Here is a 26,228-nt window from a genome sequence, read left to right on the forward strand (position 1 = left end):
AGGAGTTTAGAGATGAAGGGAAGATTAGAGACAGGTCTATAGTTAGCGGCACAATTTTGGTCGAGGGATGGTTTTTTAAGTAGTGGATGTATGATGGCATGCTTAAATGAGGAGGGAAAAATACCAGAAGAGAGAGAGAGGTTAAATATTTTAGTTAGGTGAGGGGTGACAGCAGGGGAAAGGGACTGGAGGAGATGTGACGGAAATGGGTCACTGGTGCAAGTAGTTGGGCGAGAAGATGCAAGGAGCCTGCTTACTTCTTCTTCTGTGACTGGTTCAAAATCAGAGAGTGAGTTAGATGCAGTGGGGGAGGGAGGACAGTGCATGGTATGAGGGGATTTGGAGATAATTTCCTGTCGGATCTGGTCAATTTTTTCTTTGAAGTAATTGGCCAGATCGTCAGCTCGGAGCTCAGTGGTTGGGGCCTGTACTCTTGGATTGAGTAGAGAATGAAAAGTGTCAAAGAGACGTTTCGGGTTATTGGACAGTGAGATGATGAGGGTGTTGAAATAGGTTTGTTTGGAGAGGTGAAGGGCAGTGTTGTATGTTCTAAGCATAAACTTAAAATGGATGAAATCTTCGTGTAGATTGGATTTTCTCCACAGACGTTCGGCGCACCTGGAGCACCGCTGCAGGAAACGTGTTTGCACCGTGTGCCAGGGTTGTCGCCGTCTGCGTTGTGGTGTTCTATTTATAGGGGGTGCAAATTCATCCAGGGCAGTTTGAAGTGTTTCATTGTAATGCTTCAAAGCAGAATCAGGACATGAGAGGGAGGAGATAGGGGCCAATGAAGACTGCAAGTTCTTCAGAAGTTTCTGGGTGTTAATGGCCTGTGTGTTTCTATAAGTCTGGACAGTGGGGGTGACCTGAGCAGCCTGGCAGTTCTTTATAGAGAATGAAAGAAGATTGTGGTCAGAGAGCGGGAGAGGGGAGTTTGCAAAATCATCCACTGCACAAAGCCGAGAGAAGACCAAGTCGAGGGAGTTTCCGTCTTCATGCGTTGGAGAATTAGTAAGCTGCGAAAGGCCAAATGAGGAGGTTAGAGATAAAAGGTGAGTAGCAGATGGGGAGAGGGGAAGAGCAATGGGGATGTTGAAATCTCCCATGATGAGGGTAGGGATGTCACAGGAGAGAAAATGTGGAAGCCAAGTGGCAAAATGATCCAGGAACTGATGGGAGGGGCCGGGAGGACGATATACCACCGCCACTCGCATGGAGAAGGGGGTGTAGAGTCTGACGGCATGGACCTCAAAAGAAGGGAAGACAAGTGAGGGTAGTTGAGGGATAACCTGAAAGGTACATTTTGGTGATAGGAGCAGACCAACGCCTCCACCAGCTCTATTGTCTGATCTTGGGGTATGAGAGAAGTGTAGCCCCCCGTATGAAAGAGCAGCAGCAGCGGTAGTATCTGACTGCTGGATCCAGGTTTCAGTAAGAGCCAGAAGGTTAAGAGAATTAGAAAGGAAGAAGTCATGAATGAAGGAGAGTTTGTTACACACTGAGCGAGAATTCCAAAGTGCACAATTAAGAGAGACAGATGGCATGCAGGGAATATTAATAAGATTAGAGGGGTTTCTGAGTGTAGCAGTGGGGGGGTTTGACTTTCTATAACATGGGGGACCAGGGTTGGGAGCAATGTCTCCTGCAACTAGGAGAAGGAGGATAGAAAGAGTGAGCAGATGGTTAAGTGATTTGTGAGAGCGTCTCTGGTGTTGAATGGTGGGACTGGCTGGATCTGTGCAATTTAACAATGTGAAAAGAGCATGAGTGCTATACATAGGAGAGGAAAGGAGCGAGGGGCCAATATGGATGGAGTGTGGAGAGTTAATGCCAGGGCGGTGGATGTGTGTGAATGCAGCGGCCAGGATATAAATTACACAAATGCATATGGTATATATTTGTTGCACTCCTAATGTACAGGGAGTAGATGTATATAAATGTCTTACCTGTCTCCTGCCCTGTCTAACTGCCATGTTATAACTGCCAGAAGTACTTTGATACATGTACTTAGATTACATGTGCATAAATGCCACCCCTGCATAAATGCTCCCCCTAGCTATGTCTGAATATACAGGAGGTTAAGGCTAAGTTTTTTTTTTTTTTTGGCTCTCTCTTCTCGTTAATCAATCACACTAAATTGAGACACCAGGACCCAATAAAATGTTGTGGTCAAATAAACACATGTCCAGCACTACATGGATCATAAAGCACTTTGAAAAGTTTCTTGACCTCACAACATAAGGGGACAAGCAGAGTAAGTTGAAATAACTATATACCAGATATAAGCTTGCAGAGTTGAAAACACATAGATAGCATTCAGGATTAACTGCTTGCTGACATTGAATGGAGACACAGGAGTGGATTCAGAGCAGAGATTGGAAAAGCTGGTTACCAGATATAAGCTTGCAGAGTTGAAAACACATAGATAGCATTCAGGATTAACTGCTTGCTGACATTGAATGGAGACACATATGTTCCCTTCTGTAGAGAGACGGCCTCCTGTGCCTCCTCACCCACCGGTATGTTATCCAGGAACTTCAATGCACACTCTTACCACGTGTTTTTCTTTGAGACTACAACAATACCTTTTCCCCTTAGGATTTTTTCTCTTCATGCCCAGTGTTCCTGAGCTCACAGTACAGCCTTTGGTATGTGTCTCTCTTTATTTGCAGATCTTGGTCTCCACCATTGTTTCTTCTGACTACACATTATATAAACTATGTACACATGTGCTTTAATGTGCTGGATGTCTCTGCATATGATTATGATATATTCTGGTTTATCTACCCAGATACCTTGTATATACTTTCTTTATGTCACCTTTATATTTATTTTACTTTTTATGTTCCAACCCACAGTACATTGATGAAGGTCATAGACTGAAACGTCTGTATGTATGTACTGTATTAAAAATCACCTTTCTGCATCAGAATTCACGAGTGTGTGCCAAGTTTCTGTATTTTGCACTGAGGAGAGGCTTCCGTCGGGCCGCTCTGAAATAAAGGTTTGACTGGTGGAGGGCTTCATTGCTAGTTGATTTGTGGAACTTTCTCCCATCTCCCTACTGCATCTGTGGAGCTCAGCCACAGTGATCTTGGGGTTCTTTATCTCTCTCACCAAGACTCTCTTCCCATGATTGCTCAGTTTGGATGGACGGCCAGGTCTAGGAAGACTTCTGGTGGTCCCAAACTTCTTCCATTTAAGGATTATGGAGGTCACTGTGCTCTCAGGAACCTTGAGTACTGCAGAAATTATTTTGTAGCCTTGGCCAGATCTGTGCCTTGCCACAATTTTGTCTGAGCTCCTTGGCCAGTTCCTTTGACCTCATGATTCTCATTTGGTCTGACATGCGCTGTTAGGTCTTATATAGACACGTGTGCGGCTTTACAAATCAAGTCTTATCAGTTTAATTACACACAGCTGGACTCCAATGAAGGAGTAGAACCATCTCAAGGAGGATCACAAGAAAATGGACAGCATGTTACTTAAATATGAGTGTCTGAGCAAAGGGTCTGAATACTTATGACCATGTGATATTTCAGTTTTTCTTGCAAAAATTTCTACATTTCTGTTTTTTCAGTCAAGATGGGGTGCAGAGTGTACACTGAAGAGAAAAAATGAACTTTTTTGAATTTACCAAATGGCTGCAATGAAACAAAGAGTGAAAAATGTAAAGGGGTGTGAATACTTTCCAAACCCACTGTATGTACATTATAAATATATATATGTTTTCCATATAGTGATGGATATTTCTTGTTGCTGAAACTGATATTTTTTCCACTTTAAACCTTTTTTAAACCCCTCTGATCAGTGCGATCACACAACATACAAGCCTCTGATGGCTCCGGTGATGCCCTGTACTACTGTAGTGCCATGTATCATCACTGCCTGTCAGTGTAATACTAACGGCCCCATACACATGAGATCAGAGTTGGCTGAACGGTCATTTGGCAGACGGCGATCTCTCCCGACTCCCCCATACACACAAATATGCCAGCTTTCCTGTGGTCTGTATGACAGAGTCGCCTCCAGACTCCTCTAGAGGAGGATTATCTACAGGAAGAACAAACGGATTATCCTCTGAAATTCAGGATGCCAGATTCTTCTCTGCCCTGACATCATCTGCCGGGAGGCCCCCAAATATATTATATGTTCGGCCAATACCCCCGAAATCAGTGCTTTCATGGAACTTTAGTCTACTGTGTATGGGGGTGTAAGATGGGCGCCGGACGAGTCCTTGAGGGGAGATGTGTCATTGCGGCTCTTAGCTGCGGTGATATGAGCTCGGAAGAATGCTCCAGCACATATAGTGCTGAGAGAGTTATTAGGCCATTCCAGTGATGGGTGGGAATGACTGCTTACATGTCCCATTCCCAGGGGTGTAGTTTGGCAGATAAAATGGAGGATGAGTCTCTCAATCAGTGTCTGGCGCTGGAAATGTGCGGATCTCCTGTGTGTTGGTCTGTGCTAAGGCCTAATGAACTGGACACTATCCTGAGCGGGCATGCTCGAAGTTCGGGATCGCGTGTACGGCGCATGAGCGAACTCCTTACGTGTTCCTTCTGATTAGCTGCATGAGCGCATGCGCAGTTCAACGCATGCTCTGTTGATTTTCTCGGTGGCCATCTTTGAATCTCCCGGCGGTGCCCTCATTACTGACTTTGAGCTGAGCCTGCGCAGATGGAGGCCCTGAGGGACTTCCGCTTGCGTCACACGCCGGCCTCGGCACTTGGACATTATCATGATGATGTTCTCCAGCTGCTCTCTGGCAAATAGCACCATGTTAAGGTATTTATAAGACGCTCTCTCACACACTTTGCATTGCCCCTGATGAAGCCAGGTCTCCTGGGGTAACGCGTCGGGCATCTTTTGGCCCCTGCCTCCCACACTACCCTGCTTATATTCAGCCCTCCCTGGATGTGTTACTCTGTTCAGGCGTATGTCTCCACTCTCTAGGGCTCAGGTTGTATCGGGCAGTCTGTTCTTTTTGCATCTTTGATCTATACTTTATATCTTGTATGTAGCAGTATGCCATTTTGGTGTGTTTTTTTGCAGCCCTGCAGCTTATATAGTATGGTACTCATATAATTTTATTGTGACTTGACAGGACTGTATTACACCATTATTGGCATGGTTTCCTGACTAAAGTGGTGTACTTGTATATTTATCACCTACAGATGGTTCCAGTGTGGGTTTAAGCAGGGGTTCTTTCTAACCCTTTTGGGGTTTTTTGTATTTCTCTCATTGCCTTGGTGCATTTTTTAATGTTTTTAATGCTTTCAGTGTGTTTTATAGTGTTTCAATAAAGGTGAATTTTACACTTCATTACAATTTGGTGATCCCTGTTGTGTACATGCTCTTTCCTCTTTTTGCATATTGTTATTAGCATGTACAGGTGATCCCTTGCAGTGGTGCCCTCCAGCCCCAGGTTTATACTATCGTAGTAATGTAATAAACTTCCAGTTGCTGGTATGTCACGACGGAACCGAGACAAATCAAAAGTTAAAGGATTTTATTTACAGGGATATGATAATCCTCGCAGGGAGAAAGCACTGGGGGGTTAAACTGGTTTTAAAGCAGTATATCAAACAGTCAAAAAGAGTAACCGTTAGAAACGGGTGTTCTTGGAACTTATCAGTCTGCTGAGTACTTGCTTGTAGGGTCGTCTTCTCCCGCATCGGCACCGTCAGCAGCGGCAGTTGTTGTCTCTCTAGTCGCTGTAGGCTCTGCAGTCTCTAAGGACACACAACAGGGGTCTTGGGGGTTAATGAAGAAGGGCAGGGGGAACAAAAGGCATTCCGGGACCCCCTGCTTTGAGTCTATGCTTCAAAACTAGCAGTCTCTCCACAGGTACGGTGCTCTGTGTCTCTATAAGTCTCTCAACAGGAGTCAGGAGATCTGCACTGACACCGCAGGTACCGGGGATGCGCACAGGGGTCACTGTCTCTGCACGGGGGTCAGAGCGCACCTCTCCAGTCACTGCAGGCTCTGGTCTCACGTACTCACAAGATGCAGTATCTCTGCACACTTAAAATAGAAAATCTTCTTAAAAGTCGGGGGTCTTCTTATATGCAGTGTGTCATGTTATATGATGGGTCTGGAGCAATCTGCATATGGCGGGGGAGTGGTCCCGATGACAAAGGGAGGGTGTAAGGGGAGTTATCATCCCCCTTTTACCTCATTGGTGGCAGCGGTGCTATCTGCAGGTCTCTGTGCTGGGGATTGGCGGCTCCATCATCTGCAGTGTGGTGGCTCTGTGCTGGGGGTCAGCAGCAGTGGCGGCTCCTCTTTGTCCAGTGCGGGGTCGCTGTGCTGGGAGGCGGCAGCGGCGGCTCTCTGTCCAGCGTCGGGCCTCCTCCGGCATTTCCCCAAAGCCCGAAGGCCCAGGCAGCTCCATTGCTGCAATACGGTGGCCTCCGGAAAAATGGCCACCGGAGCCCGTGCATGCTGATTCAGATCTCGTCTCCCGAGATCTCGGGACGAGATCTGAATCTGAGCATACGTGGGCTCCGGCGGCCATTTTCCCCAGGCCACCACATCGCAGCAATGGCGCTGCCTTGGGCCTCCGGGCTTTGGGGAAATGCCGGAGGAGCCCCAACGCTGGACAGAGCCGCCGCTGCCGCCCCCCAGCCACGACCCCACGCTGGACAAAGAGGAGCTGCGTCGACCCCCAGCACAGAGCCGCCACACTGCTGAAGGAGGAGCCGCCGCACTGCTGCCACCAATGAGGTAAAAGAGGGATGGTAACACCACTTACACCCTCCCTTCTTCATCGGGACCACTCCCCCACCATATGCACCCGGCGTATAAGGCGACACCCCGCGTATAAGACGACCCCCGACTTTTTAGAAGATTTTCAGAGGTTAAAAAGTCATCTTATACGCCGGAAAATACGGTAGTTATTTCTCATGTCGCGTGTAATGAATATCTCCTGCAGTATTGCTAATGCCGATTCCAGTGTCGGTAATGAGACGAGAATGAGGCTAAGTGCACACGTTGCAGAAAATTTCTGCTTAAAAACCTGAATCCCTTCCCAGAAACCGCACTAATTTTTCCGCGGCGGTTTTTGCGCGGTTTTGATGCATTTTTTATGCGTTTTTTTCCGCAGCGGTTTCAAACCGCATGGAAGAAGCCAAAACCGCAGAAAAATCCGCAAAATTAGCATGCTGCGTTTTTTACCGCGATGCGGTTTTTTCGCGGTAAAAAGTGCAAAATGCATAGAAATGACTGGGAAGCTTATTTTTAGTGGTTTTATAGCGGTTTATAGTGAAAACCGCGGTAAAAACCGCTAAAAAAATGCTGTGTTTGAACACAGCCTTAGCGTTATGGAAGATGAGTCTATGAGGAACGTGTTCAGCTGCCGACTCCGAGGAGGAAACTGCTTGTTGTCTGTGGCCTAAATATATAGGTTTTATTAGTAGATGTCAGGGAAGAAAACTAAACCCTGTAAGATAATATATCTCCTCATATGTTTCCCTTATTATCTCCAGTAATTGTATTATTACACAGGATTCTTATGATGTTACATCGGATCATCTTCTTCTCATTCAGGTCTCTACAATATCAGATCCTCTCAGTGAAGATCTTCTACAAAAGAGAATTTTCCTGATTTCCCCATCAAGGATGGATATGGACAGAGACAAGATGGCGGAGAGGATGTTACACCTCACCCTAGAGATCCTCTTCCGTCTCACTGGAGAGGTGAGAGATTCTGATGACGTCACAATACATCATTCTTATCTATGGGAATAACAGATGGACAGAACTGGAGAGGTGAGGACTCTGGAAATGTCTGTAGTGAGATTTATTAATGTGTCTCTCCATAACCAGGATTACACAGTGGTGAAGAAGACCTCTAGTGATCGCTGTCAGGACCCTATGTCTGAGGGATGGGGAAGACCCCTGAGCCCAATCACGGGGCCTCCACCTCACCCCCTGATCCATGAGGACATCAATGACCAGAAGATCCTAGAACTCATCTACAAGATGATTGAGCTACTGACTGGAGAGGTGACACTGCTGGGAATGCTGGGACATTATACAGTAAAACTATGAAGGGATCGGGGGGATGACGGTATCATTGTATGTGTCAGGTTCCTATAAGGTGCCAGGATATCGCCGTCTATTTCTCCATGGAGGAGTGGGAGTATTTAGAAGGACACAGAGATCTGTACAAGAACGTCATAATGGAGGTTCCCCAGCCCCTCACATCTCCAGGTAATAGACAGGACTAAATACACATGGCCTATAATTATCTGTATGTAGAGGATGAATTCAGTCCCTGTATGTGTTTCCTCCAGATCTATCCAGTAAGAGGACAACACCAGAGCGATGTCCCCATCCTCTTCTTCCACAGGACTGTAACCAAGAAGATCCCAGTGCTCCTCAGGATCATCAGGTAGATGGAGAGAAGGTGTCAGGAGATCTCCCCTATGATGTGTAGACGGCTGTGAAGGTCTTGTGTCCAGTCTTGTTTTATCTCACCATCCTGTTAGCTCTTCTCTGATCTTGCACTCGCTTGTCAATGTTTTTTTGTAAATGTGGTGCCCAGAACTGGACACAGTGTTCCAGAAGAGATCTGACCAAGAAGGAGTAGAAGAGAATAATTATTTGACGTGATGTAGACTCTATACTTCTCTAAATACATCACAGAACTTGTGTTGGCAGCGGAGATTACTCACGATTCTCTCCAAGCGTGTGATAACAGAACTTGTTTTTTCAGGAACAATATATGATAAGCTCAATAGATCAGGAATAAATCATTTGTGTGTCTCTATCTGTGCAGCATCTACAGAAGGCTGCTTCAGTCATACACAGACACAGCAGGAAAACAGGAAATACTGTCACATGCTCTCCCTGTGTAAGAGCCTCTGGGAGATTTTTTTCAACTTTATAAACAGCATACAAAACTAGCAACTAAACACTCATACAACCAAACTCAACAACTACTTAACCCTGTTAGTCACATTGTGGTTCTGAAGTCCACAAACTTGGCTCTTGATAATGGCTTTGTCATGCCATCAGCTATCATCTTGTCAGACTCGCAATAAACAAACTGAAGTACACCACTTTCTACTAAGTCACGTAAGTGGTGATGTTTTACATCGATGTGCTTAGTCCTTGCAATAATCTTCTTACTGCTGGCAAGATAACTGTTGGTTGAGCTAATGGCTTGCCGAAATCTTCTAAAATTGGTTCAACCAAATTACATAAGCATAAGCAGCAGATATATATTCTGCTTCTGTTGAAGATAATGCGAATGACACATGTTTTCTGCTGGACTTCCAACTAAGAAATTTAATTTTCTCCTAACTTGAACCAGTATCCACTTGTTGACTTTCGATCACTTGAATCTCCAGCCCAATCTGCATCTACATAACCTCTGAGTGTGAGATCTCCTGACGCAAATATCTTAACATTTAACCTTTGAGTTTCTTTAAGATGTTGAAGAATTCTCTTAATTGCATTCCACTCTCTTTGGCGTGGCTTGCTTACACGTCGACAGAATTCCGACTGTGGCTGTGATATCCGGACGAGTAGTGGTTGCTATGTACAGAAGCGCCCCCACTGCTTGTCTGTAACTCTCAGCCTTTGGCTTCTGACGTTCCAAACTGGTTTAGGATTGTGGAAATTTTAGAGCTTTGGTTGAGAAGAAAACTCCCATCTTCCTCTCTATGGATTTGGATTCCCAAATATGTCAGTTTTCCAAGGTCCTTAGTCTCAAAGTGCTGGTTGAGAATTTCACCTAGCTTTGCAATTTCTTTTTCATCTTGATGAGACATGATTACATCGTCTACATATAGGAGAAGATACATCCACTCCTTCGCTACATTTTTCGTATGCAAACATGGATCAGCTTGAGATCTTTTAAATCCTTCATCCATCAAGACTTTGTTCATATTCGAGTTCCAAGCTCTTGCCGACTGCTTAAGTCCATAGAGAGATTTTTGCATTTTACAAACAAGGTGCTCTTAAACATAATAACATAGTTAGGCCGAAAAAAGCCATGTGTCCATCCAGTTCAGCCTATATTCCATCAGAATAAATCCCCAGATCTACGTCCTTCTAAAGAACCTAATAACTGTAAGATACAATATTGTTACTCTCCAGGAAGACATCCAGGCCTCTCTTGAACCCCTCGACTGAGTTTACCATCACCACCTCCTCAGGCAAGGAATTCTTCACCCTTTTTAATAAACCCCTTGGGTTGGCTCATGTACAACTCTTCTTCAATGTCACCATGTATTTTTTTTTTTTTGAAAAAATGTTATGTGGTCAATTTGATTAGCGCTATGGCAATAGAGCACACTGCAATAAGTAGATAGTGAACAGCCTTTTATTAGACCACTACGCGTTTCGGCAGCGGATCGCTGCCTTCCTCAGGTGGATTTATCAATGTCACCATGTAGGAAGGCTGTTTTGATGTCAAAATGTCTCACTGTCATCTGTTGAACTGCAGCTACGGACATTAAAGTTCTGAATATGGTTTGCTTCACAACTGCAGAAAATGTAGCATCATGATCTTCACCATACTTTTGCGACCAATCTTGCCTTAAACCAGTGAACGTTACCTTCATATTACAGTCATATTTGTTTTTGAAGACCCACTTACATCCGATAGCTCTTTTTCCTTGTGGTAGCTCAGTAAGCTCCCATGTCTGGAGTTGGTGAAGGGACTCCATCTCTTCATTAGCAGCATTTATCCACTTCTGCTTCTCGTGGACAGGCAGTTTTTACATCTGTTGCCATGACTTTAGCTCTGGTTCAGGAAGTGTTCTGATCATATAAGAAAGTCATCTAGCTGGGATACCTTTGTTTGGCCTTTCTGATCTCCTGACTGGAGGTTGACTTGGTTTTTCTGTGTCTTCCTTGGTGGCTTCAGAGCTTATCTTTTCGGCATCTGGGTTTGGTGACAGATTCTTGTTCTTGCTTCTCAGGTTGAATATCGGGTGTAACTTCATGGAATTTGAGCTTTACAGAGTTTTCATCAATCACTACATCTCTGCTGATTGTTGCTGTGTTGGTCTCTGGGTGTAGGATTCTGTATCCCTTTTGAGTTTCGCTATAGCCCACCAGGACTCCTTGCTTTGCGTGTGATTCCCACTTGGAATGTTTTTCTTTGGAAACATACACAAATGTTTTGCTTCCAAATATCCTGAGGTGCTTCAGGTTAGGCTTCTCGCAGTCCCATAGCTCATATGGAGTTTTATTTGTGGCTTTACCTGGCACTCTGTTCTGAAGATGGCAAGCTGTCATGATGGCTTCTATCCAATACGTTGTAGGTAGATTCGCATCAAACAACATACTTCTTCCACTTTCACAGAGAGTACGGTTTTTTCTCAATGCAATGCCTTTATGTTCTGAGTTGTATGGAATGGTTGTCTGGAACTCGATTCCATCCTTTTTTAAAATGGTTTGCACCTTACCACTTGTATATTCGGTTCCATTATCTGCACGCACGGCTTTTGGCATTCTTCCAAATTTGTTAAACACTACAGCAAGATATTCTTCAAGTTTCTGTGGAACTTCATCCTTACTGAGAAGCAGGTAGGTGACTGTATATCTGGAGTAGTCATCAATAAATGTGAGAAAATATCTCATCTTGCGAGGAGTTTGAACACTCATTGGACCACATACATCTGTATGTATCAGATCCAGAGGCTGTGCAGATCTAGTGGTGCTTATTTTAGGAAAGGATTTTCTGGACATTTTCCCTGTAAGACAGCTAGTGCACTTCATCATTTGACTACACTGGTTGATTTCAATACCATTTGCAAGATTTGCTAGCTTCCTTACTGCTTCTGGGTTTCTGTGCCAAAAAGACGTCTGTGCCGTACATGGATACAGTTCTTATGCAGATCTTGTCTAGTACTGTACATTCATTCTTTGCATTTTAGCTGATAAAGTTCATGTTGGATTTTTCCTACTGCAAGAGTGTGACCCTTCTTTTAGATGATGCAGCTGTTATCTCTAAAAGTAACTACATTCCCCTTTTGCATGAGCTTCTTTACTGACAGAAGATTGCTTTCAAGGCTGGGAACATAGAGAACATGCTTTTGCCATGATTCAGGTCGGGGTTTGTTTCTTGTTATTCACTCCTCGGCCTGGTCATGCGAGGATTAACTTTCTCTGCCTTGTTTTGGGATCTGTTTGGCTATTTCAGTCTGCTGCTGCCTGCATGCAGCATCAGTTATAGTTCCTGCCCCTGGCTTGAGCGGCTGACCCCGTTACATCCTGATTTGTCCCCTGCCTGTTTACTGAGTTCCCGTGTCTGCCCACTCCTGTTAACTTGCTCATCTTAGTGTTTGTTCCCTGTGCTGTGACCCCTTGGTAACTGACCCGGCTTGATCTTTAACCTGTTTGACTGTCTCATGTCTCTGGCATCTCTGCTCCCGACCATCTCCGTCTTCTCTGGCTTATATCTGACCACATGTAATGCTATTTCCTCTGGTACTGCGTTTCCTGTCCATTAACGATCCGGCTTGTCTAACCACTCTTTCACCACCTAGTGGCACCTGTGCTGCTGCACTGTGGAGCTAGGCTGTGATTGCAACCTTTTTTCCCTCACCAGCACCCACTGGTGGAGATTGCATGCTACTGCACTGCAGCAGCATTTTACCTTTATTGGGATCTTTCTGCTTTGTGCTGAGGAATATGGACAGTGGAGGTAGCAGTATCCTACTCCTTCTGAAGTCATAGTGACCATTAGCTAAGATGACCTTTTCTGACTTGCTTTCATTAAGGTCAGTGAAGAAATCCTTATTATTTGTCATATTGCTGCTTGCACAAGAATTTATACACCGTATACACTTTGCAGAAGGGCTTGTTCTGACATTAAATGCAGCTTCAGGACATGCAGAATCTTCCTTTACAGCTGTTTTAACCCTTTGATCACTGTTCTGCCTTTTAAGCTAACTCATTCTTGCTTTCCAAATTCTGCAGTCTACTTCATAGAATCATAGAGTTGGAAGGGACCTCCTGGGCCATCTGGTCCAACCCCCTGCTTAAAGCAGGATTCACTAAATCATCCCAGACAGATGTCTGTCCAGCCTCTGTTTTGAAGACTTCTATTGAAGGAGAACTCACCATCTCTCATGGCAGCCTGTTCCACTCATTGATCACTCTAACTGTCAAAAAGATTTTTCTAATATCTAATCTGTGTCTCCTACCATTCAGTTTCATCCCATTGCTTCTAGTCTTTCCTTTTGCAAATGAGAACAAAGATGACCCTTCTACAATGTGACAGCCCTTTAGATATTTGTAGACGGCTATTAAGTCTCCTCTCAGTCTTCTCTTCTGCAAGCTAAACATTCCCAAATCCTGCAATCTTTCCTCATAAGACAGGGTTTGCAGACCGGTCACCATTCTGTTCGCTCTTTTCTGAACTTGCTCCAATTTGTTGATGTCTTTTTTAAAATGTGGTGCCCAAAACTGGACACAATATTCCAGATGAGGTCTTATGAATCCTCCTAACAGTTGCCTTGTCCATTCCATTCTTAGCCATTTTTTCAATAAGGATTGTGTGAGATACTTTGTCAAATGCTTTGCTGAAGTCAAGATATACTATACAGCATTTCCCTGATCCACCCAATCAGTGATTCTGTCATAGAAGGAAATTAAGTTAGTCTGACATGACTTATTAGTTACAAACCCATGCTGACTCTGTTTAATCACTTCATTCTTATCCAGGTACTTACATACATGTTGTTTAATGATTTGTTCAAAGCTCTTTCCTGGTATAGAAGTCAGACTCACCGGCCTATAGTTGCCTGCGCCCACCTTCTTCCCCTTTTTGAAGATAGGAACAACATTTGCTCTTCTCCAGTCTTCTGGGACTTCTCCTGTTCTCCAAGAATTTTCAAAGATTATGGAGAGGGGTTCAAAAATTTCTTCTACTATCTCCTTTAGTACTCTCGGGTGAAATTCATCTGGACCTGGAGACTTGAATACATTTAGGTTAGCTAAGTGTTTCCTCACTATCTTTCTGTTTATAGATATCCTGGATTCTTCTATTCCCTTAATAGGACAGTGAAGATCAGTTGATATGACATTTCCATTCTGAGAGAAAATAGATGCAAAGTAGGAATTTAAAAGTTCGGCCTTCTCAACATCCTGTTTTACGATTTCATCATTTTCATCCTGTAAAAATCCTACAGCATCTTTGACTTTTCTTTTACTTTTGACATATCCCCAAAATCCTTTATTATTGCTTTTGATGTCTCTTGCAAGCATCAATTCATTGTCAGCGTCAATAATCTGATTTGTGCCCTGCAAGTTCTGCAGACAGCATTATATTCTTCTTTAGATATGCCTCCCTCTTTCCATTTTATAAACATTTGTTTCTTCCTTTTTAGCATGTGCTTAAGTTCTGTGTTCCACAATCCTGGTTTCCCTAAATGCTTCCTATTCTTCACTCTTTTCGGAATTGTCAACAATTGTGCTTTGAGAATTTCATTTTTCAAGATTTCCCATCCTTCCTGGACATTTTTGTCCTTAAGGATATCCAGCCATTGGATCCCTCCAATTCTCTCTCTGAATCCCTCAAAATCTGCCTTTCTTAAATCTAACCTTGACTTCTGAGTCTTCACAGGTCTTTCCTCCTCTAGTTATTCAAAATTCTAAAATAGCATGATCGCTACCTCCTAGGGTCCCAGCCGCTTTTACCTCCTCAACCATTTCCTCTCTGTTTTATAAGGATTTGATCCAAGGTAGCAGATCACTTTAAGGTGTCCGGGCTTTTTACAGACAAAACAGTCACGAGTTTCTCTTAGATTGCTCTTATAGTTAGGGAAATCCTGTGTCTTTAATGTTGTTTCTGCTCTGGATTCATTACTGCTGCTTACATGCTGTGTCTTTCTCTTGAATTCATCCACAAGTTTGCCTTTAACATACTCTAGTGTCAGCTCATCATCTGGCCGTGCATCTAGTGCAGTCACGAGTGTGTCATAACTCTCTGGAAGACCACTTAATAGAAATGCAGCAGCATTTCTTCTCCAAAACCCCTGAGACGATCCACAATCTCTTGGATGTTTCTTATATAGTCCTGCATATTCTGTCCATCACTTAGCTTATACAAATACAAACAGAGGAAAAAGTGACCCAATATCAGTGCACTATGATATTATAAGTGTCAATTGTAAAGTGCTCACCGAAAAAATGGACACTTGTAAACTACTGGACAATTGGAAAACAAACTACAAAAAAAAACCAAGGAAAAAAAATGATATTCAGTTCATATAATGTAGAAATATTAATTTTTATTAGTATCACAGGTTAAAAAACAATTAAAAATCAATGTCAGATACATTCTCCATGATATCAGTATACTTATATAAGGGCGCAAATGTCCAATTGCACATATAAAAATAAAAGTGATATGGTTGAATACAAAAATGAATAAAAAAGTGTAAAGAATATAAAAAAGTGCATATAAAAAGGTGTACCGTAAAGTCTACAAATTATGTGAGCAACAAGTGTTGGTGAAGTATTATAAAAAACGGTGTGTGTATTTAGATAAACATTGAGTGAAACCAAATCTAAAGTGAAATGTGCAAAAGACACCACCGGGTATAGGGGGAACCACATACTATAATGTGTGACCATGGAGTACGTAAATACAGAAAAATTATATAGGTATAATAGATGTCAAAAAAGAAACTTACAAGATAAGGACTCCTGGTCTCCTGAACAAACGCCCTCCCCAATGCGCGTTTCGGCACGCTGTCTTCGTCAGGGGGCACTTTTTTATTCATTTTTTAAATTCATTTTTGTATTCATCCATATCACTTTTATTTTTTATGTGGAATTGGACATTTGCGCCCTTATATAAGTATACTGATTTCATGGGGAATGTATCTGACATTGATTTTTAATTGTTTTTTAACCTGTGATACTAATAAAAATTAATATTTCTACATTATATGGACTGAAGATCGTTTTTTTCTTGCCATTTTTTATCACTTAGCTTAGATTGATACAGCTTTATCTTGAGATAAAGCTTATTGCTGAGATTTGATCTTTCATGCACTTTCTGTAACTCATCCCACATCTCTCTTGCAGTTGCACACTTGCATATATGCACAATCTGATTATCATCTACACTGAGCTTTGTGCTTTCTGATCCTTCTCTAGCCAATCATCTGGTAATGGATGAGGCACTTGATCCAGAGTGCACTTCCACGTACCTTCTCTTATGAGCAGCATCTTCCCCTTGAATTTCCAGGACTGGTAGTTCTGATTAGTGAGGCTTGGCACTGACAAATTGACAGGATTGCTGCTAGTGGACATCTTCTCTATTGCTCTGTGCTGCTTTTGCTTTGGGCTATAGTTGCTGTGTTACTCTGGGGTTCTATGTCACTCTGGGCCCATAACCTGTTGGCGGATTACTCACGATTCTCTCCAAGCATGTGACAACAGAACTTGTTTATTCAGGAACAATATATGATAAGCTTAATAGAAAAGGGATAAATCATTTGTGTATCTCTATCTGTGCAGCATCTACAACAGGCTGCTTCTCTCATACTCAGACTCAGCAGGAAAACATGAAGTACAGTCACATGCTATTCCTGTGTGAGCCTCTGGGAGATTTTTTTAAACTCTACAGTATAAACAGCATACAAATTTAGCAGTTAAACACTAATAGACAGGAATGGAGTTATTGCACCAAACCTATCCCAACAACTTGTGTAATGAGAACGGTGGAGATGGCAGGATTAGAACTGTTCATAGATGTAACTCTCCATCTGTCTGTGACTTTTACAATATTTGTTTCAGGGTGAAGTTCTGACCCATATTAATACTACAGAGACATATGTGAGGGGTGATGAGTGGTGTAAAGAGGAGATTCCCACATATGACTACCCAGGTGAGTAGTAACCACTGAATGCAGAGAAGTCACAGATTCCTCTCAGTCACCGGCTGTGGCTGCTTTATCGGTGGTGTAGTCCGGCCGTATTACTATGATCACCATTTGCCTCTAGACCACAACATTCTCCTCCACCCAAAACTGTTCAAATGACTTTGGGCATTGAAAGCCCTTTTCTATAGAACTTACAACCTGGAGGATCCACCTACCCCCTGGGATTAGGAGATGTTGTTTCCTGCCCAGATCTGTAAACTATAAAGCCAAATGACAGCGTACGTAGAATGTGCTGACAAGATAGAAAATCACTTGAAGAAAAATCGTATGCTGGGCCTGTAAGAGAAAGTGGAGAGTAATGATGCTGTTGGCTTCCTAGAATCCTGAGATCTAATTTCAGGGCTGAAATCTCATATCCCAAGATCTTGATACCGAGATCTCCATCTGTGCATGCGCCGCCCCCCGGCAGCCATGTTCACAGTCCTCCACACAGGAGGAAACCAAGGACATGCGGGGGGTCCGGCCTTTCAAGAAATGTCGGCGGACACCCCGGGCAGCAGCAGCAGAGGCGGCCATTGTGGGCAGCAGCGGAAGCCCCGGGCAACAGTGCCAGGCACCCCAGCAGCACAAAACACTCGCAGCGGTGCACTGCACATCGGACACCCCCCCATCCCACCCTGTGGTCTGCAGCATCACCCCACCCCTGCTTCCTCCAGCAACTACCCTGGGACCCCGCTTCACCACAGCAATAAGACGCATGGATTATAAGAAGCACCACAATTTTAATTAAAACAAATTTTTTCCTATTTTTCTCCTCAACATTTGGGGTGCATTTTATAATCCAAAAATACGGTAACATTTTTTTTATTCTAGTTCTTTTTGTACAGGTTCATTTTGTATGGTAGTCTGATGATGGTGGGATCGGCCTGCCTCACTTACGTGAGTCTGCAACTACCTGGTAGCCTTTAAAATAAGGTCTCCATTACCTCTGCCAAATGCCTGAGATCTAAATTTAAGACACCTCAGCTCTGCACTATTATAAAAAGTTCTCTATGAATATCTAATCTTTCTTCTTGAAACTCATCTGACAGAAAATATTGGCCCTCACGATAGTTTAGATTGCCAAGAGCCACCGAGCCCCATCCTCTAATTACCCAGAGAGTTTTCACCAGGATAATAGGAAACAAATGGACCTTTCAAATTATTTCCCAATGTCTCTTGAATCCAACAATACCCTATATATGGTTGTACACTACTTTCTGGGCACATGGTAGGGTTAAGAAAGGAAGGAGCGCCATTTAGCTATTCGTACACAGATCTTGATGGAATAGTTTGCAGACACGATGTATTGGGAGCACTGTTAGTGATCACCTGTCAGATGAAAAGATGGCCACCACGAGAAGGCTTGGCTCTATCTACTCTATTTTCCAGATCCCAGTGATTGCCTTGCTCATCATCCTTTAACCCCTCTTCATGGATCTGGACTTACAGAGACCCCTAGGCTTGGGCCATGGTGTTACCCGCTACTCTGTGGAGTGAGATGGCAAGAAGAATAGTCAGGTAGTTGGTCATAACCAGGAGGGCAGAGAAAGTACAAATTCAGAAGACACAAGTGTAGTCAGTAAGCGGGCTGGGATTACACCAGGAAACAAATACACCAGCTGAGCACAGAGGACTGAACCAGAGGAGAACAAGGCGGTATCTGGCAGATTCCGGGAATAGGCTTCAAGCTTTAGTAGGGTTTGGTGCTTTCTAATTGGCTTAAGCAGGTAGCAGATTGCTACCAGATTGCTGGACAGCACACAAACCCATACTGCCAGGCTGGATGAAACTACTGGTCTCAGGCACCCTAATCATAGCGGCTGGACAGAGCCAGCGCCACCCAGAGCTTCTGGTTTTGACGTCTCTTCTATTACCAGCAACGCCTGCACAATAAATAAGGCGCTGCTTGGTGATGGAATCAAACATCGCAGGAGCAGATTCCAGTGGAGAGGGGACACACCATCTGCAGATGCCCTAATATAACACAATTACAGGAAACTAAAGCAGTAGAAATCCCCATAAAGTGGCTCCATTATGGAAATTATAACCCTCAGTGAATTATTCTATGGGAGTAGTGACACTTTACGGAAATTTGCTCACATTGGATGTTGCAACATGAAAATTGCAATTTGCCATTTTATTACCCAACACATAATGCCCAGATTGTGCTCCAGGAGACACACACCGTAAATTAAGTGGATTCTTCTCACTATAGTAATGCCACATATATGGATGCTAAATATGGTTTGGGCGCACTACAAGGCTCAGAAGAGAGTGGATATTTGACTTTGGGAGAGCGGATATTGCTGGATCGGTTTATGGAAGCCATGTTGCTTTTCAAGAGCTTTTGAGCCACAAATATTGTGGAAACCTTTTGGTTTTCCTCTGACAGATGATGGACCTTAGTGGTGTCTTGTGTTTCCGTGAGATGAGTAGAAGTTTTATTGGTATAATTTTCGCCTATATAACATTGTTTGGTGGCTTTTTATTCCATGTTTGGGAAGCAGAATGAACAAACCATTGAACACCATGATGCACTGGTTCATGCTATGAGGCTTTCGATTAGACTGTGAACTTTCATTGTCTTGGTGAATAATTTAATATTTTTAAAAAGCTTGTATCTTTTATGGACAACTTAGGCCTCTTTCACACTTCAGTTTTTTGCATCAGTTATAATCCGCCAAAAAGGCGGACAAGCGGATCCGTTCTCAACTGATGTGAACGGATGGCACAGGATCCGTTTTCAGATGGATCCTGAAAATGAAGAAATTTAAAGGAATCGCTGGCCGGGGGGGGGGGGGGAGAGAGAGAGAGAGAGAGAGAGAGAATTTTTTTTTTTTTATTTTGTCCGGCACCCAGAAAGAATTTCGGGTTAAATGAGTGTCTGGAGGATCCGCCAGAGAAAAAAACGTTACAAGCTCCGTTTTGAAATCTTTGAGGATGGTGACGGACAGCAACTTTTGGCGGATCCTCACAAAAAACGGATGCAACGGATAGCAATCCGTCACAATCCGCCATTAATGCAAGTCAATGGGAAAAAAACGGATCCTCAAAAAAAAATTGAGGATCCGTTTTTTTTAAAAACCTGGCGGATTGTGACTGATCGTAAAAAACGGAAGTGTGAAAGAGGCCTTAAGTAGAAATGTCCAAAAGTATAAAATTTGAGGATATTTTATTCAAAATTATTAATTGGTTTTATTTTTAGCAGATGACTGCACCAGGAGGTCAGAGGGAACGCTGACATCTTCTATTTTTAAATGTGATTATCTTGAGATCTCACAGGATCCAATTGAAGTTAATGCCATTACTCCAGATATACCATCATCCCTTCATAGCCAAGATCTGTCATCTGATCCTATGAAACAGGTCCCATCTTTAGGCTCATTACCAACTACTAAGGAAAATCAAAGTCACGATATAAGCATTGAAAAATTAATTGATTCTAAAGGAAAGGAGCCATTTTCATATTCAGAATATGGAAATAGTTATCTTGAAAAGACTTTTCTTAAACATGAAAAAATTCACATAACAGAGAATAGATTTTCCTGTTCAGAATGTAGGAAATGTTTTACTCAGAATTCACATCTTGTTACACATGAGAGAATTCACACAGCAGAGAAGCCATATTCATGTTCAGAATGTGGGAAAGGTTTTAGCCAGAAATCAAATTGTGTTAAGCACCAGAGAACTCACACAGGGGAGAAACCTTTTTCCTGTTCAGAATGTGGGAAATGTTTTACTCAGAATTCATATCTTGTTACACATAAGAGAATTCATACAGGAATGAAGCCATATTCATGTTCAGAATGTGGGAAATGTTTTAGGCAGAAATCAGATTTGGTTAGGCACCACAGAACTCACACAGGGGAGAAGCCTTTTTCCTGTTCAGAATGTGGGAAATGTTTTAGCAGTAAATCAGATTGTGTTAATCACCAGAGAACTCACACAGGGGAGAAGCCATTTTCCTGTTCAGAATGTGGGAAATGTTTTAGCAATAAATCAGATTGTGTTAATCACCAGAGAACTCACACGGGGGAGAAGCCTTTTTCCTGTTCAGAATGTGGGAAATGTTTTAGCAATAAATCAGATTGTGTTAAGCACCAAAGAACTCACACAGGGGAGAAACGTTTTTCATGTTCAGAATGTGGGAAATGTTTTAACCAGAAATGTCATCTTGTTAGTCACCAGAGAACTCACACAGGGGAGAAGCCTTTTCCCTGTTCAGAATGTGGGAAATGTTTTAATCAGAAATCAGATTTGGTTACTCACCATAGAACTCATACAGAGGAGAAGCCTTTTGCCTGTTCTGAATGTGGGAAATGTTTTAATCAGAAATCAGGTTTAGTTCATCACCATAGAACTCACACAGGGGAGAAGCCTTTTTCCTGCTCAGAATGTGGGAAATGTTTTAACTGTAAATCATATTTGTTTAAGCACCAAAGAACTCACACAGGGGAGAAGCCTTTTTCCTGTTCAGAATGTGGGAAATGTTTTGTGAAGAAATCATCTCTTCTTAGTCACCAAAAAACTCACACAGGGGAGAATCCTGTATCATATTCTTAATGTGGGAAATGTTTTCTACCGAAATCAACTCCTAAAAAATATCAGGGAAGTCATACGGGGAGAAGCTTTTTTCATGTTCAAAATGTTGGAAATATTTTAACTCAAAATTGTATCTTCTTAAAGGTTTTGACCACTACTAGGACAACCCCTTGTTATTCCTCATGTTTGGCCATGTTACAATAAAAACACTCATTGTGCGAGAATGATCAGTACTAAATATATTGAACAGCCATGTCGGGCTGAGCTGCCATCTTGGAAAAACATTCGCTAACTAACTTTGCAGCTAATGAGATGACCTTATGGGAGCTCTAGCCAGAATGGAGACATAAAATGACATCAGAGCCATTAGCAGGTATGGTTGGCATACACAAAAGTTAATAGGAGTAGCTGCAGGGCATTGTGAGAGTAAATAATGGTGTCATACTGTAGTAAGTAGTGTCTGTGATGAGGACAATACAGTAGTCAATATGTGAAGAGTTATGTGAGTAAGGACATTAGATAAAAGGGACATGGGGATTTGTTGATTGTAACGGAGTTTGGTGAAATACTCCAAAATATTGTCATTTTGTGTTATCACTTTCTTTAGTATTCTAGAATACATGTCTTCCCTGCAGTATGAGGTTATCATGTATACACCTTTTGCCGCTCTATGTAGTTTGTTTGTCTAACCATATATATAAAAAGCCCAAATGAGGTCCTCCATATATTCAGAAGTAGAAATCAACAACATAGCCTACAAGCGTTACTCCCATAAACAGAATGTCAGTATGAAATAAATATTTATTTCAACAAAACACATAAAAAAATGTAAAAAGAAGAGATTATGCAGAGAGAAATCATCAGGTATGTATATAAAACGTATCTAAATCTGTCCCAAAGTATAGTTTAGATAAATCCTTTACATATATATAATTGTAAGTGGAAAGACCATATGGAAGAAGTATAACAATTACAGTGTCTCGCGAAAGTATTCAGCTCCCTGGAACTTTTCAACCTTTTCCCACATATCATGCTTCAAACATAAAGATACCAAATGTAAATTTTTGGTGGAGAATCAACAACAAGTGGGACACAATTGTGAAGTTGACCGAAATTTATTGGTTATTTTAAATTTTTGTGGAAATTCAAAAACTGTAAAGTGGGACGTGCAAAATTATTTGGCCCCTTTACTTTCAGTGCAGCAAACTCACTTCAGAAGTTCATTGTGGATCTCTGAATGATCCAATGTTGTCCTAAAAGACTAATGATGATAAATATAATCCACCTGTGTGTAATCAAGTCTCCGTATAAATGCACCTGCTCTGTGATAGTCTCACGATTCTGTTTGAAGCACAGAGAGCATCATGAAGACCATGGAACACAACAGGCAGGTCTGTGATACTGTTGTGGAGAAGTTTACAGCTGGATTTGGATACAAAATGATTTCCAAAACTTTAAACATCCCAAGGAGCACATATTGAAATGGAAGGAGTATCATACCACTGCAAATCTACCAAGACCCAGCGGTCCCTCTAAACTTTCATCTCAAACAAGGAGAAGACTGATCACAGATGCAGCCAAGAGGCCCATGATCACTCTGGATGAACTGCAGAGATCTACAGCTGAGGTGGGACAGTCTGTCCATAGGACAACAATCAGTCGTACACTGCACAAATCTGGCCTTTATGGAAGAGTGGCAAGAAGAAAGCCATTTCTCAAAGATATCCATAAAAAGTGTCATTTAAAGTTTGCAACAAGCCACCTGGGAGACACACCAAACATGTGGAAGAAGGTGCTCTGGTCAGATGAAACCAAAATCAAACTTTTTGGCAACAATGCCAAACGATATGTTTGGTGTAAAGGCAACACAGCTCATCACCCTGAACACACCATCCCCACTGTCAAACATGGTGGTGGCAGCATCATGGTTTTGGCCTGCTTTTCTTTAGCAGGGACAGGGAAGCTGGTTAAAATTGATGGGAACATGGATGGAGCCTAACTACAGGACCATTCTTGAAGAAAACCTGTTGGAGTCTCCAAAAGATCTGAGACTGGGACGGAGATTTGTCTTCCAACAAGACAATGATTGCAAACATAAAGCAAAATATACAATGGAATGGTTCACAAATAAACATATCCAGACAGGTGTTAGAATGGTCAAGTCAAAGTCCAGACTTGAATCCAATCGAGAATCTGTGGAAAGAGCTGAAAACTGCTTGCTGTTCACAAACGATCTCCATCCAACCTCATTGAGCTCGAGCTGTTTGCCAAGGAAGAATGGGCAAGAATTTCAGTCTCTCGATGTACAAAACTGATAGAGACATACCCCAAGCGACTTGCAGCTGTAATCACAGCAAAAGGTGGCGCAGCAAAGTATTAAGTTATAGGGGCCGAATAATATTGCATGCCCCACTTTTCAGTTTTTGTATTTCCACAAACATTTAAAATAACCAATAAATTTCATTCACAACAAAATGGGGTTTCTGAGGAAGCATTACAAGCGAAACGTGCTTAAAAGAGCGCCTCTGGGTAATGTAATCATCTTTATAGACCTGTCTTGTCTGTGTATGCCTCTTTGGTATGTGGACATTGTGGGGTTTGCCACGTTCTCCTGCTTCTTGATTTATGCACTAGCAATGAAGACTCTATGTGAAGCAGTGACCGGGTCACAATACTATTTTGTCTTCACACACTCACTCCCTGTGATTGTGTGGATGTGTCTGGCCTAAGAGAGACAATCAGCAAGTGAGTTATAAATTAGTTATAAATATAATATATATGATCAAATATATTTTAGTTCCCCCTTCTTTCTCTCCAATAAGAAGATTCTTGCCAGTAGAATCAGTACGGATGAGCACCTACTGTGCTCTCTCCCTGGCCACAATTCCCCATCTTCCATACTCACCCTTTCCCCCTAGCCATCTTTTGCCATCTAGATATATACTGTATATCTACCATCCGACTATAGTGATAAACTATCTGCAGATTAATTATATACTGTGACGGACTCAGTTTCTGCTGAGCCCATTTTTTGAGTGGACCCTCTGGGTCATGGTACCCACCCACCAAGGGCGAGCTTACCTTATGAGAATCCACCACACAGGGAGTGTCAGGGGCAAGACCAAGGGGGTGAGCCACCACGACTGCTGGGACCAGACGGACGGCTCAGGGGGACACTATGGGAGTGTCTGACGACCAGGGACAAGCAGGAAACAAGACAAGACAAGAGGTAAGTGCAAGGTATCTTCATTAAGATCTTCAGGATCACATTCAGTGCAAATGTGAAAACAAGCAAAACGTGCAAGGTGCGCGCGTGGGCACGCCAAGGTCTATAGCATAGTACGTGCCAGGTGGCACGCCTAGGTACAGGTAAAGGCACAATGGCATTGGACTCCGGACCGCTGGCAACGATCGACATGATCAAGGCATCAGGCTGCGGAGAACTGCTCCGGACATCAGGCCGCAGTCATCCAGCTTATGATCTCTGGCAGCCATCGGCAGGTTCCGGGCATCCGGCAGGCAAACCAGGGTTCAGGCAAGGAGGCACGACAGATATCCAGGCATGGTGCATGTTAGGGAACACGCCAAGGTCCAAGGCAAGGTGCATGTGTAGGGGACACACCAGGGTTCAAGGCAAGGTGCGTGTGTAGGGGACACGCCAGGGTTCAAAGTGAGGTGCAAAGCAAGGTGCGTGTGTAGGGGACACGCCAGGGTTCACAAAACGAGACAGGGTGCGTGTGTAGAGACACGCCAAAGCACAAGGTACAAGACAGTGCGTGTGTAGAGTCACTCCAAGGTCAGGGTTCAAGGCAGAGTCCTGCGCGTGCAGAGGGCACGCCAGGGTTAGGGTTCAAGGCAGGGTGCGTGCTAGGAGCCACGCCAGAGTTCAGGGCAGGACACGTGCAAGGAGCCACGCAGGAGGCACGCCTCACTGGCCAGTGCACACGGCTGTACTCAAACACGAGGCACTTAGCACGGCACAGGAGACAGCCAAGGGGAACCCACGCCGGGGTTCAAAACAAGGACAAGGCAAGAAACAAGGCAAGACAAGGTACGGAACACGGAGCGGAACATAGGCACAGACAGAGCCAGGACAGAGCGAGCGGAGCGTAGGCCGAAGCCCAAGAGAGCACCATAGGACAGAGTACGGAAAACCAGGCAGAAAGAAGAAACATGAGAAGTACTACAAGGCTCAGAATAGCAAAGGCCAGACATAGCGAAACAGGCAAGGCAGAGAACAGAGGAAGGACTACAAGTCAAAGAATAGCTAAGGCGAGACATAGCAAAACAGACTAAGACAGAGAACAGCGGAAGTACTACAAAGCAAAGCAAGGCAAGGACAAACATGGCACGAGAGACAACACAAGACATGGCACGAGACAAGAGGCAGAGTACGAGCACGGAGCGTGTGCAGAGATGCACGACAGGGCAGAGTGCACGGGCACAGAATAGAGGGAGCGACCCAGCAGACCAAGCAGCCATGCAGGGAAGCAACACAATACTCAGGCCCTGAGCATAGGAAGGAGCGGTCTGATATAGGGCATAGCACCTCCACTTCCGAGTCAGGACCAGGGAAGTACTTCCAGTTCAGGTCCTCCAGGATCACAGGGAGCAGTCACATGATCAGGATTCCAGACAAGCAGGAATGATTGCAGAACCAGCGCTGAAACCTAGGCAGGTCACATGATCAGAATTCCAGACATGCAGAGATGATTGCAGATCCAGCCTCTGCTGGAACATAGGAAGGACACATGATCAGGGGTTCTAGACATGACGAGACGATCAC

General features: G+C 43.3%; 1 protein-coding gene and 1 long non-coding RNA gene across 2 annotated transcripts in view; both read left to right on the forward strand.

Moving 5' to 3' along the window:
- The first annotated feature begins 7,902 nt into the window (after positions 1–7,902).
- Positions 7,903–26,228, forward strand: part of LOC141076199 (uncharacterized) — a 114,733-nt gene continuing 96,407 nt past the window's right edge. Inside the window, exon 1 of the long non-coding RNA XR_012227440.1 lies at positions 7,903–8,010. This is a non-coding gene — a long non-coding RNA (uncharacterized lncRNA). The remainder of the gene's footprint in view (positions 8,011–26,228) is intronic.
- LOC141076201 (uncharacterized) lies at positions 16,243–21,666 on the forward strand. Its single transcript, XM_073563558.1, has 2 exons — positions 16,243–16,864; positions 20,109–21,666. Exon 2 carries the CDS (start codon positions 20,258–20,260, stop codon positions 21,461–21,463), a length of 1,206 nt encoding a protein of 401 aa, XP_073419659.1. The 5' UTR covers positions 16,243–16,864; positions 20,109–20,257; the 3' UTR covers positions 21,464–21,666.

Source organism: Dendrobates tinctorius, unplaced genomic scaffold (genome assembly GCF_039654945.1).
Source record: "Dendrobates tinctorius isolate UK_male_01 unplaced genomic scaffold, ASM3965494v1 ptg000395l, whole genome shotgun sequence".
NCBI lineage: Eukaryota > Metazoa > Chordata > Amphibia > Anura > Dendrobatidae > Dendrobates > Dendrobates tinctorius.

What these genes read in the sequence shown, in the direction of transcription:
- LOC141076201 (XM_073563558.1), top strand. Translation starts at nt 20,258, where the DNA reads ATGAAACAGGTCCCATCTTTAGGCTCATTACCAACTACTAAGGAAAAT.